Genomic DNA, 13,982 nt, shown 5'->3' on the forward strand with positions numbered 1-13,982 from the left:
AAAGACCTGTATTCAGAAAACTACACAGCACTGAAGAAAGTAATTATGGAAGACACAAATAAATGGAAGCATATACTGTGTTCATGATTTGGAAGCATTAACATCACCAAAATGTCCAAACTACCCAAAGCAATTTATAGATTCAACGCAATCCCTATTGAAATACCAATGACATATATTACTGATAAAGAACAAAGATTTAAAAAATTTATATGGAACCATAAACCATCCTGAATAGCCGCAGTAATTTTGAGAAAGAAGAACAAAGTACGGGGATCACAATACCTAACATCAAACTATATTACAAGGCCACTGTAATTGAAACAGTCTGGTACTGGTATAAGAACAGACACATAGATCCATGGAACAGAATAGAAAGCCCAGAAATAAACCCATGTCTCTATGGTCAATTACTATTTGAAAAATGGGGCAGAGGCATAAAATGGAGTAAAAATAGTGTTTTCAGCAAATGGTGTTGGGAGAGCTGGACAGCTACGTGCAAAAAAAATGTAACCCGACCACCATCTTACACTATATGCAAAATAAACTCAAGATGTGTAAAAGACTTCAATATAAATTGCAACACCATAAAAGTCCTAGAAGGAAAACATAGGTAGGAAAATTTCAGATATTCCACGGAGCAATATGTTCAATGATATATCTCCTAGAGCAAGGGACATAAAGGAAAGAATAAACAAATGTAACTATATCAAATTAAAAGGCTTCTGCACAGCTAAAGAAAACATCGGCAAAATGAAAAGGGAACCAACTATATGGGAAAATATATTTGCCAGTGATACCTCAGACAAGAGTTTAATCCCCAAAATATATAAAGAACTCACATGACTCCACACCAGGAAGACAAACAATCTAATTAAAAAATGGGCAAAGAACCTGAACAGACACTTCTACAAGGAGGACATACACAGGGCCCAGAGACATATGAAAGGGTGCTCAGCATCCTTTCAGAGATGCAAATTTCTGCATCTCTGAATCATCAGAGAGATGCAAATTAAAACCACAGTTTTAGGTTTCAAAAAACCTAAATTAAAACCACACTTAGGTTTCAAATTAAAGCCATACTTAGGTTTCAAATTAAAATCACACTTAGGTTTGAAGAACCTAAGAATCTTGAAACACCAATTCTAAAGAACCTATGCACCCCAATGTTCATAGCAGTGCAATTTACAATAACCAAGTGCTAGAAGTTAAGCGTCCATCGGTAAATGAGTGGATCAAAAAACTGTGGTACATTTACACAATGGAATACTACATGGCAGAAAGAAAGAAGGAACTCCTACCCTTCGAAGCAGCATGGATGGAACTGGGGAGTATTATGCTAAGTGAAATAAGCCAGGTGGTGAAAGGCAAATACCACAGGGTCTCACCTGTAAGTGTAACCTAATCAATAAAACAAACAAGCAAGCAAAATATAGCTGGAGACATGGAAATAAAGGACCAACTGACAGTAACGAGGATGGGGAGGGGAAAGAAGGGGAAAGGTTGACAAGGAACATGTATAAAGGACACATGGACAAAGCTGAAGGATGGAAGCATTGTGGTTGGGATTGGGGGGTGGTTGGAGTGGGGGAAATTGGTGGCAAGAAAATTGTAACAACTGTATTTGAACACAATAAAAAAACAAAATAAAGTAATATAAGAAAATTGTGTACCCCAATAGATTGTAAATGTTTGGAATACTTTCATCTTAATATGTGCCATGACAGAAATGAAAAGAGTCCTTGGAATATAAAGAGTGATAAATGAATGCCTCTTGAATGGCCAGGCCAGACCAGTCACAATTACAATTTGTATACTGTGCCCAACAGTTATAGGAAGACCACCTAGATCCTCCACTCCTACAAATTCAGCAGAGGAGAAGCATTCTTATTTCATTATGCTATATACATTTTCAATATCCATGTAAAAACCTACTTGGCCTCTTTTGCTCCTAATGTTTGTAACAGACCACCTCTTCCCCACTTAAAGACAACTTCTCTTAGACTTTACGACCAATCCTATTCCTAGGTTGGGGAACATAAAGGACCCAATGTCTGCTCTGGCCTGGCACATTAAATGGAGCCAGTCTTTCTAAAAATTATAACACCCCCCAAAATTATATAAAATTTTAGCTGTGGGTTAATAACCCCAGATTTGGCTTTTCCCCAGGCTGCTCTCCAATTAAACCACAAACCCCAACATTCCAAGTTCTTGACTCTTGTATTTTAAGCTTCTTGCCTTTCAGCTATAGTTCTATAGGCCCTTAGCCTGACAACCTTTTTCAAGTCACTCCTCTAGATGCTACCCTTGACTAGCCTTCTTTGCTTCACATTACACACCCGTTTTAGTCTCAGTGCAAGCACCACTGATTCAAGTATGTCCAAACCCAGATCAGAGGCATATCTTAACCCTCCCAGGCTTCTCTTATAGACGAGCAGTTGAATAGCAAATCAGCTCACTTCTGACCCTAGCCTGACCTCAATCAACAGCTTCCAGCACTGGGATTTTCTTTGTTTTTCCTTAATTCCCACCTTCTGCTCCAACCCCTAAAATTGTGCCATGTTTTCTTGGGTCCTATATATTTATTTCCTTAGTCTTCCTGAATGCATACTGCTCCTAAAATCAAAGTCTTCATGATCGGATCTCAATTCCCATATACCCTGGATCCTCTTGGCCTAACTCTCCACCTATTTCCCCCAAATAATTTAGATAATTCCAGTAACTCATGGCTGTATTTCTTTTAATCTCCCCACTCCAAACTTAAATTCCAGTGAGAGACAATCAAGAACTCATTAATACATATATATTTATTTAACTCATATTATAGAATTTTGGATGGGCTGGGATGTTTTAGAGGGATTAAACTGTGTAATCCACAGATATTCAGATTTTTGTCACTAAGAGAGCCACTATTGGGCCAGAGCTCTCAGTAAAAACAATCTTGGGTAAAATATTTGATGAAAAATAGTCCAAAGATAGTCTAATAAATATTATAGCCATCAACACAGCATTTGTCTGAAGCTGGGAAATCAGACTATAAAAAGCAGTTTTACCTGACCTTATGACATTCAACCTGGCCAACCTGTAATACACAGCCAAATACAGCCTGATGGCTTCAAGGCTGCAATTGGCTTCAGGAATTGAAATAATTGTGGGAGTAGGTCTTGTTCACCAGGCTCACATTCTCCATTCTGTACAGGAAAGGGTATCAAATATGGGAACTTTTCCAAAAGGCCATCCATGGGATGTTCCATCCAGATGATCATATATAAATATGTAAACCATGAAACCTTAGAAAATTCACCTAGTGTATTTTAGCTTAAAATAATATGTGAATGATTTTGCTGCAATCTGAATTTCACTGCATCAAAAGTTACACAATGAAATTGCATGATAAAAACACATACAAATGCAGTCACTCTTACAAGTAAGCCAGAACACTAGTATCATTAAAATTTCTTTCATGTACTCAAAACAGGTTGAACTTTATTTTTTATTATTTTTGTGCTTTCTTCAATAAGACAGTATAAAAGCGGAAATGAGCATAAATTGTAGACAGATGGAACAATTTGCTAGCAGAAAGAATTGTGGTAGAATATATTGAGTAGAGCAACAAAAACTTATGGAGTTACCTTCCTTGAAGGTGTTAAAACACAGGTCCTATTCCCTTTGTTCAAATGGGTTCAGTTGAAGGTACTCAAAATGACTTCTCTTAAGGTCCCTGGCATTGCCAATATTCTATGAAAGTCTAAAGTTTACTGAAGTAATTATCTGGGGCACACCACACACCCACTGAGTACTTTGTTACCATGTTGTTTCTTAGAAAGTAATTTTTATTTCATTATTTTACTCATAAATTTCATTGCTTATCTCAAACCCAGTTTCATTTCCTACTTTATTCAGTAGACTCAGCTCTGAGTGTTTTTTACTATAACCAAAATTTAAATCTACCTTCAAAGAACAAAGTGGGAAAAGTGATTGAAAAGAATGGTGCCACATGCTCCAGACCATTCCCCAAGTCAACTTCCAAAGAACTTTTGAGGAGGACAATACTCATTTATGTATGAGTCCTAGGTAATCTGCAAAATAATATCAGTATAACCCAAATGGATATGTAACCAAGCTTTTCTGCCCAGGAAACAACAAACAACAGTAACTTTGATTATTCACTCATTCATTCATTCATTCACACATTTGTTCAATAAACATTAGCCAGGCAACTGCTCTGTTCTACACACTATGTCAGGTGTTCAAAATACAACAACAAAAACAAAAGACACAGGCCCTGCCCTCTAGGTATTCATAGTCTATTAAGGAAGATGATTATTATACATTAAACATTTGTATACATCAGAATTACCTGGAGAACTTGTTAAAAATGTAAAATTTGTTTAAAATGTAAAATTTCACATATGTGTCCAGGTACTTTAAGTAGATCATGGGTGGGGTCTCAGAATCAATTACTTTAACAAACACCAAAAGTGATTCTAACAGGTGGTCCGAGGAACACACTCTGAAAAACATAGCTACCCAATATGATTATTACTCAGGCAGGTTGGGTAAGGATACTCAGGGTGCTATGGGAGCACCAACGAGAATATAACCCAGTCTGGGGGACCAGAAGTTAATTTGATTAAGAAGCATGAGGATGGGGAAAGGTAGTCCAGGCCAGACTCAGAAGTAGGGTGGGGAAGTTGAAACTTTGTCTCAAGGCACTAAAATCCAAAGGGCACACACACACAAAAATGAATGGCATGGGAGACCCAAAGACAAGGTAAAGGAAATTGGACTGGGGTGGAGATGGAACATTTTTTTCACTTTTAACATTTTCATTCTGTTCTCCTGAGGCCAATTCTAACTGTTTATTTATTGTAAGCATCAAAATGGTTATAATGTCTCCATTCTAGGCCCAGAGAACAACTTGTGTAAATAGTTAAGCTTGGCTAAGGTAATCAGTATGAGGCGGGAAGTGACATCAAAGATGACGCTGGGAAAACAGAGACTTGAAAAGCCAAACACTAAAGTAATTGTAAACTTCTACTAAATGCGATACGGTGGGGGTGGTGGGACTGTGAAAGGTTTTATGAAGAGGGAAAATCATTTGTTTTGTTTAAGAATTTGAGGATAGACCATAAAGGAGAAACCAGAGTAACTTTGAAATCAAGGCATACATTTTAAAGCACCACTACACTCTACTGGGGTAGGGGCTGGGAGAGGTAGTGGGGAGGAACTTAATATTCATTATACACTTAACTAAATGCCAGGTGCTGTGCTCAGCAGTTTACACGTGCTATCTTTTTACATCTTTGCAACAGCCTTGTTAGGTAGGTATTTTACAAAAAGAGGAAACAGTCTCAGAGAACTGAAGTACTTGCTCTAGGTCATACCACTAGTAAACGGCAGAGGAACTACAATTATTTTTGTCCAAAAGCAATGAGCTCTCCATTACAGAAAGCTATTTCCCAGCACTGCAGAATCTTATTGAGATTGCTCATTTTCTCATTTAGCAGTAAGTACATATGGTGGTGTTTTTTTTTAATTTATAAAGCCAAAAATCTCACTTTGTCACTTGATATGTAAATTTGAGCCTGCTATCTGCATTTGCCTCCAGCTTGTTTTCCATGTTAGGTGAACAAATAATATAAAAGTGTTATTTAGAGGGTTTATATAGATACTTTGTCTCTTCTACAAAATAGTAAGCCATTTGACAGCAGAAACTAGGTTTATTCAGTATTTCAGCAACAGTGTGGTACCTGGCATCTAGTGGTTTGTTAAATCAATCAATGAATCAGTATTCACCAAGGTCATGGAAAGAAAGAGGAGAAAAGTTCTGGCTTTGTTTCAATGCTCCAATCTGGGGGCTTGTTACAGCTACTACTTTGTACAATAGTAATGTTTTAAAAAATCCCCAATAGTAGACTCCTTGAAGCAGACTTAGCTCCTGGAAATGGAAAACTCTGGTTCTGACATCACTAATCCCTGCAGTGAAATTGACAAAAGCACAGACCTTAAAGCTTGATTCTCTTAAACGACAGTGATGAGGACGGGGATGAAGTTTATAACTGCATTTGCAATGAAGAGTGGGCTAAGCAGATAGAGTATAAACAAAATTTCAAAAGGAGTAACTACTTAACCTGTTTAAGAAGACAAACTGTTCTCAGGCATTCTTAAGAAAATTCAAGTACATTTATGTGCAAATAGTTGTATCTATAACACTCTATTCTGATTAAGTAAATAAAACAGATTCTTAAAGAACATCCATTATTTTTTAGTATAATTTTAGTGACTTTATGTACTTGAGAATAAAGAGAAAACTCTGCTTTGAAATATTCTGTGACAGAATTTTTAACAATTAAGAGGCACCTCCTCTATTAGGTAGTATCGATGAAACTGTTACATGTAACCCTTCTATCTGGATAAATTTTCTATCCAGCAATAGTATCCCTTATGCACTATTGTCCCCCAATCTCTCCTAATTCAACCTAGAGCTCTTCCTGCCATCGATGTCATTATTGCATGTATGTGACAGATGGGAAAAAAGGGGATGAATGGAGGGAGGCATGTAATGTTGACTCATTTTGATGAATGGTATAATTTTTTTCCTTCCAGTATATTTCTCACCCAAATGAATAAATTACAAAGTTTATTATGTATATATAATTATAAAATGAATAAATGACATTTATTCATTTTATGACATTTATTCATTTTATATATTTTATACACATATATATGTTTTCTTTATTAAAAATCCTTGATTGCAGATTTTAGTGATAAACTATTATTATATGCAATCATTTAACAGTTCAAAATTCTACTTGGCCAAATTGGCCAACACAAGAAAAGGTGACACCCTCCCCCCTTTCTAGCTAGCTAGCTCCTTGTTCAGAGTATCATTCTACATTTTTACCTAGAATTACCTTAATTCCTTTCAATATAATTTATACTTCTAAATCACTGGAAATTTTTAATTCTCCAATGACAAAAAAGGCTTTCTCTAAATTTTTCTCCAATGGTTTGAACCCAGACTACTCAGATAATTTGTTATGAGAAACTCAAAACATTAACAGAAATACATGCTTTAATGCACAAAATTAAATCTATAATATCTAGTTATTTGGGATGCTTCAAATGAATTTTATTTTATATCTTGTGTATTGGACACTAACTAAAGTTTAGGGCCAGAAGAACTGCTGAACTGGAAAGCCAATGAATTATATGCTCACTTGAAACTTAATGGCAAGCTTTCATCCCAGAAACATAAGGGGATTCTTGAGGCCGGCAGTTGCATTCCTGCCGATCAGGATAATCAATAAAATCTGGGGCAGGCAAGCCAGACAGGATCATTAGGGATTTGTTCCAGATTGTGAATGTTGGACAAACTGGAAGAATAAAGGTCACATCAAAAGTATGAAGATGAAGAGAGTTAGCTGGATCATAGAAAGATAGCATGTTGTTGTCATAATCCAGAAGGACTCCCAGACGCTTCAGTTGTGGGGGTACATCCACCAGCATTTCCTTGTTGTTATGTCTCACTATGAAGTTACTGTTACATCTAGAAAAAACCCATGAAGAGGCATTCTTGCCAATCCATTCATTCTTGGGAGCTGATTTGTAAGCAATGCCAATTGCATACCTGTGAGACAGTGGAAAGGAGAGAGAAATAAACATTTATTAATGATCTGAGTTGTACTAAATACCATACAGACAATGTAAGAAATAGAATATATGATTCTTCCTTAAATAGTTTATATTTAGATCCATAACATTGATACTAGTAGAGCTTGAAAAAGTTAGTAATTAGAGTTCCAAGATGGTGACAGAGTAGCAGGCAGCCCCGTTCATCTGCTCTCAGACATGAACTGAATTTGAAGTCAGAATACAGAGCAGAGAGAGTGAGAGTCTGTGAGTGGGAGCTATGAGGAGAGCATGGGGAGTGAGGAGGACAATGCAGGAATCGGATCAACTGTGGGGCACGTGGGGACCAATGGCCTGGGCTTTCTAGGTTGACCACCACTGCTGCCCAGCCCAGCTCTGCTGGATGCACAGAGTTGGGTGGCTGTAGATTGGCACACGTCCAGCGAGCTACCAGAGTGGCAAGAGAAGGCCTGAGAGACATGGGCTCCAGAAACAGTGTAGCAGGAGCAGGCAAGCTGGAGGCTGAAGACCTCTGGAGAGAGCAGGGACAGCACCCTCTTACTGCCCTGTGTTACAGTAGAGCTGAGGGGATCTTCTGAATGCCATCAGAAAAAGATTGAGAGAGAATTTTTATCTAAATTTGTTGGAGGCCCTGTAAGGAGGTGGCCAGCCCTGAGCGTGAGAGACTGCATGATTTTTGGAGATGGGGAGCACATAGAGAACAGGACCCATAGGGACTCAAGCTACAGCATGGGGGGGGGCCATAAAGAAACTCTTTTAAAAGGGGAGCTGAGGTGAGACCTAAGGGGCTTGGCTGGGACCTGGGCATACAGGCCTATGCATGTGGGCAGGACACAGCAGCCTTGCTAACCAAAAATCTCAGAGGCAAAGAATAAACTGAAGGAACTGGGAGGACCTGACCCAACATGGCTCACAAGCAGAGGGCAGAGAAGAGTGGATAATTCCAGCTGAATCTACTGTGAGAACAATCTAGACTACTGTGTGGTCTACAATGTAGGAGCTGAACTCCTGAGTTTGCTGTAGTCATCCAGAGCCTTTCACAGACAGGTGATCTCAACCTCCTACCTGCAGGAGAGGTCAGACTCAGGAGTTACCTGCTGCTGTGCACATTTCCTCAGAGGGAAGAAGAAAAAGGCCCTGTGCCAGATATTATGTGCTACACAGCTCCTTGGGCCCCAATTTACTAAACCCAGAAGAGCAGAGAATATAGAGACAGTTGCAACAAGACACTATCCTCTATCCTGTATAGCTGTTTAACATTCATTTCATATTCTTCATGTTTGGACATAATATGGCACAAGGTTTTATAATACAGTTTATTTTAAATCTCATATACTGCTCTTCTCTTGCTTCATACTACCTCCTTCCTCTTCCTCTGTATATTTGTTTTAAATTCTATTTTCTCTCTTGCTACAACTTGGTTCTATTCTGCACTATTACTATTGCTCCCCGCTCCAGCCTCTCAAAACTATTAGTGAGTGTCATTAGTCATCTCATATTCCTTCTCCTGTTCTTAAAATACCCCTATTCTGTCTCCACCTTTACCAATCTTTGCTTGTAGGTAGTGGATAAGGTGGTTGCTGTTACAGTTTGTCAATCCTGCCCTTCCCTTTTTTTCATTTTAAATGTTAGTTTTTTCCCTGTCTTAGCCAGATTTTCATCCCACACTCATAGTATTCCTTCTCCCTTGATCCTCTCAAAATAATTTATCTTTCATCTAGGCATCTCTTAAGCTCTTCTTTCTTTTCTTGTGCCCTCTTATTCCTGTTCTACCTATATGAATTCTACAATTCTTTGGTTGTTGATATCTCTGATGGAGATTTTTCTGCAATTAGGGTCATTATATATATATATATATATATATATATATATATATATATATATATAGTAGCAGTTGTCTGTTTTTTCCATCATTTGATACATACAAATATAAATATATTTTTTTTAATTTTGGTTTTTACCTAATACTACATGCTTCTTCTCTCTCATGCCATTCCACCCTCTCTCCTCCCTTTTATTTTGGCTACAAGGTAAATTTTATTTTCTTTCCTACCTTGCCTTGTCTCCATTCCTTACTCTTATTATTGCCCCTCCCTCTATACTCGCAAAATCTCTTTTTCAGTTAATCATTTCATATTCATTTTTCCTTTCTTATAATAGTCTTAATCTCTTTACACCTTTATTAGTATTGGCGCATTGGCTGTTGATAGTGTAATTGTGGGTGGGGGATATCTTTGTGAATGTGGGTCTGTTTCCTGTGCTGTTTGGTTTTTGTTCGGGCAGCACCTATACAACAGTAAACAAGGCATGGAGAGCGGAGTGAAACTCAGTCAGTCAGCCAGAGGGAAGAACCCCCAAAGAATGACCCAACAACAACCAAAACCCAATTACAACCACATAAAAGACATAAAGGGCGGCAGAAGAGCATGAAGCACAGGTGATCAAGGAGATTGCACCACTGAGTCCCACAGCTCTCCTGCCGCAGAATATCACACCATGAAGACAGGGAATCAGAACAGATAAATCTAACAAGCAGAAGAGAACAAGAAGAGTCACTTAAAATGGGGAGACAAAGAAACATCCTCCAATCAAGAGGAAAGGAGAACTCCTCAGAAAGCCTGCTAAATGAAATTGAGGCAAGCAAAGTATCAGACATCGAGTTTGAAACAATTGTTATAATGGTGTTCAAGACGCTCAGTGAGAACTTCAAAGAATTCCATGGAAAATTGAAATAACTTACCGTGAACTATACCAGCATGAAAAAAGACATAGGAATTTTCAATAAGAGGATGAAATAAAAAATACAATACCTGAAGTGAAGAATGGAGTAGAAGGAATTAAAAGCAGGTGGTATGAAGCAGAGGATTGAATCAGAAAGCTGGAGGACAAGGTAGAAAAAAATTCCCACACAGAGGAACAAAATGAAAAAAAAAAAGACTCAAAAAGAATGAAGAAGGGTAAAGGAAGCTGTAGGACAACATGAACTACAATAATATCCATATAATAGGGATACAAGAAGGAGAAGAAGAGGAGCAAGAGATAGAAAACCTGTTTAAAAAACTAATGACAGAAAACTTCCTTAATTTGATGAGGGAAAAAGTAATCCAAGTCCAGGAAGCACAGAGGGTCCCCATTGAGATGAAACAAGGAGGCCCACTCTAAGACACATCATAATTAATATGGTAAAATTCAAGGCATCAAGGGAGAAATAGATAGTAACATACAAGGGAGCTCCAATAAGGCTATCAGTAGATGTATTAACAAAAACACCGCAAGCCAGAAGGGAATGTTTAGAAATACTCCAAGTCATGAAAAGCAAAGGCCTGCAACCAACACTACTCTGCCCAGTAATGCTCTCATTTAAAATGGAAGGCAAAATAAGGAGTTTCCCAGATAAAAGAAGTCTAAAAGAGTACACCTCTACCAAACCAGCATTGCAAGACATGCTAAAAGGACTGCTTTAAGATGAAGAAAAACAGTGAGAGTGAGGGGAACACAGATATAAAGGAAGAAAATGACAATGAATAAGTGCCTATCAATAATAACCTTAATGGTTTAAATGCTACAATCAAAAGACATCAAGTAGCTGAATGAATAAGAAAACATGACTGGCACATATGGTACCTACAAGAAACCCACCTCAGAACAAAATGACTACACAGACTGAAAGCAAAGGATTGGAAGAAAATATTCCAAGCAAAAGGACAGGGAAAAAAAAGCCAGTGAAGCAATACTTACTTCATACAAAATAGATTTCACAACAAAGGCCACAGAAAGAGACAGAGAATGTCACTTCATAATACTGAAGGGAAGAATTCATCAAGAGGACAAAAATATTATAAATATATATGCACCCAACACAGGAACACTCAAATATATAAGGGAAGTTATTGAGGACTTCAAGAAAGATATAGGTGTAACCCGCGTGGGCTGGCGAATGCTTGCAGAGGACACAAGGCCTCCCACAGATTGGCACCGATACGGCCTGCGAGGGAGTGCGCAGAGCGGCAAGGGCAGGCGTAAATTGACCCGCCCGCTCGCGATTGCGAAGCGGCCCACAAAATTAGGAGAGCTGCCCAGAGTCCCTGGAGGAGAGACCAGAGACAGGATTAACCAGAGTCCTGGAGCTGACTTCCTCCCATTTCCGGAGTCCCCATTTGCCGAGGGCAAGCAACGCACCCAAAGAGTCAAAAGCGGGGAAAATACACAATAGAAGACCATAAACTGACCAGTACTGTGGAGCTCGCTGGCCAGGGGGCCAGATGAGTACATGAGGTCACACATAAGCCCCCTGGTCTGGGGCAAGCACAGGCGAGCCCAGGCAGGCAGGGGATCCTGCCGCCCTGGGAGCGCGCTCAAGGAGCCTACATGAGAGTGCAGAGAGATCCCCAAAAATAGCCCAGCTCTGACCGAAGGGGTCACAGAGCTGCTCCAAGTAGGAGTCAGACACAGGCATTAGACTCCTGGAAGGCTCAAACAAACAACCAAAGATCCTATAGGGTCAACAACTGACATCATCAGAGGCAGGCCCAGAAAGAAAAGTAAAGGACAAAAATACTTAACAGACTCTCACAAAAATAGGAAGAAAAAGAAGTTCCCCCCAAATGAGTGGAAAAGGGGACTGCCCACAGAGAGAGCTAAATGAAATAGAGGCAAGGGAACTATCAGATACTGAATTCAAAACAATGGTTCTAAGGAAGCTCAATGAGCTCAGCCAGCTCAAAGATAACTATGAGAAACCGCAGAGAAACTATCAGGATCTTACAGCAAACTATATCATCCTGGAAAAGGACATAGAAACTATCAAGAAGACACAAGAGGATATGAAGAATACCATTTCTGAATTGAAGAACACAGTAGAAGGAATCTAAAGCAGGCTGGATGAAGCTGAGGATCGAATCAGTGAGATGGAGGACAAGGTAGAAAGAAGCTCCCAGAGAGAACAAGAAATGGAAAAACGGCTCAAAAAGAATGAAGAGGCATTGAGGGAAATGCAGGAAAAACTGAAACGCAATAATATCCGTATAATAGGGATCCCAGAAGGAGAAGAAGAGGAACAAGGGATAGAGAACCTCCTCGAAAAAGTAATGATGGAAAATTTCCCTAATTTGAGGAGAGAAAGGCTCTCATGGATCCAGGAGGCACAGAGGACCCCACTCAAGAGGGACTCAAAGAGGTCCACTCCAAGACACATCATCATTAAAATGGCAAATGTCAAAGACAAAGAGAGAATCCTCAAGGCAGCAAGGGAGAAGGAGAAAGTAACATACAAGGGGGCCCCGATACGCCTAGGAGCTGACTTCTGAACAGAAACACTACAAGCCAGAAGGGAGTGGCAACAAATATTCCACATCATGAAAAGCAAGGGCTTACAGCCAAGGCTGCTCTACCCAGCTAGGCTCTCCATTAAAATAGAAGGGGAAATACGGAGTTGTCCAGACAAGAGCAGACAAAAAGAATACATTTCTACCAAACTAGCACTCTAAGATATGCTAAGGGGACTGGTTTAAGCAGATGAAGGAAAAGAATGAGACAGAGAGGAACACAGGTACAAAGAGAAAAGATGAGTAAGTTTCTGTCAGTAATATCTCTCAAAGTAAATGGACTAAATGCCTCAATCAAAAGACACGGAGTAGCTGAATGGATAAGAAAACATGACCCACACATATGCTGCCTACAAGAGACCCACTTCAGAGCACGAGACCTACACAGATTGAAAGTAAAGGGATGGAAGAAAATATTCCAAGCAAATGGGCAAGAGAAAAAGGACGGGGTTGCCACACTTGTATCAGACAAAGTAGATTTCAAAACAAAGGCCATAAAGAGAGACCCAAAGGGGCACTTTATCATACTTAAAGGAAGAATCTATCAAGAAGACATCAACATTGTAAATTTATATGCTCCCAATATAGGAGCCCCCAAGTTTATAAGGAAATTATTGGATGACTTCAAAAAAGATATAGACAGCAACACACTGATAGTAGGGGATTTCAACACCCCACTGTCAAAAATGGACAGATCTTCCAAACAAAACATTAATAAACATATCGTGTCACTGAATGACACACTGAATCAAAGAGACTTAACTGACATATATAGAACCTTACATCCCAAAGAAGAAAAATACACATTCTTTCCAAATGCTCATGGCAGTTTTTCAAAGATAGACCACATGATAGGACACAAAGCAAGCCTCAGCAAACTCAGGAAAATTGAAATAATACCAAACATTTTCTCGGACCACAAGGGGTTGAAACTGGAAATCAAACTCAAAGAGAAACTTCAAAAACTTGCAAACGCATGGAGACTCAACAGTGAACTAT

General features: G+C 39.0%; 1 protein-coding gene across 2 annotated transcripts in view; it reads right to left on the minus strand.

Annotated features, from left to right (window-relative positions):
• Positions 1-6,796: 6,796 nt before the first annotated feature.
• Positions 6,797-13,982, minus strand: part of MID2 (midline 2) — a 191,609-nt gene continuing 184,423 nt past the window's right edge. For both annotated transcript variants that reach the window (XM_054580381.1, XM_054580379.1), the window contains one exon: positions 6,797-7,636. In XM_054580381.1, coding sequence (XP_054436356.1) covers positions 7,234-7,636 — 403 coding nt within the window. In that variant the 3' untranslated portion in view covers positions 6,797-7,233. The remainder of the gene's footprint in view (positions 7,637-13,982) is intronic.

This window comes from Pteronotus mesoamericanus, unplaced genomic scaffold (assembly GCF_021234165.1).
Source record: "Pteronotus mesoamericanus isolate MK-2021 breed Mesoamerican mustached bat unplaced genomic scaffold, CSHL_Meso_final contig_58, whole genome shotgun sequence".
Lineage (NCBI taxonomy): Eukaryota > Metazoa > Chordata > Mammalia > Chiroptera > Mormoopidae > Pteronotus > Pteronotus mesoamericanus.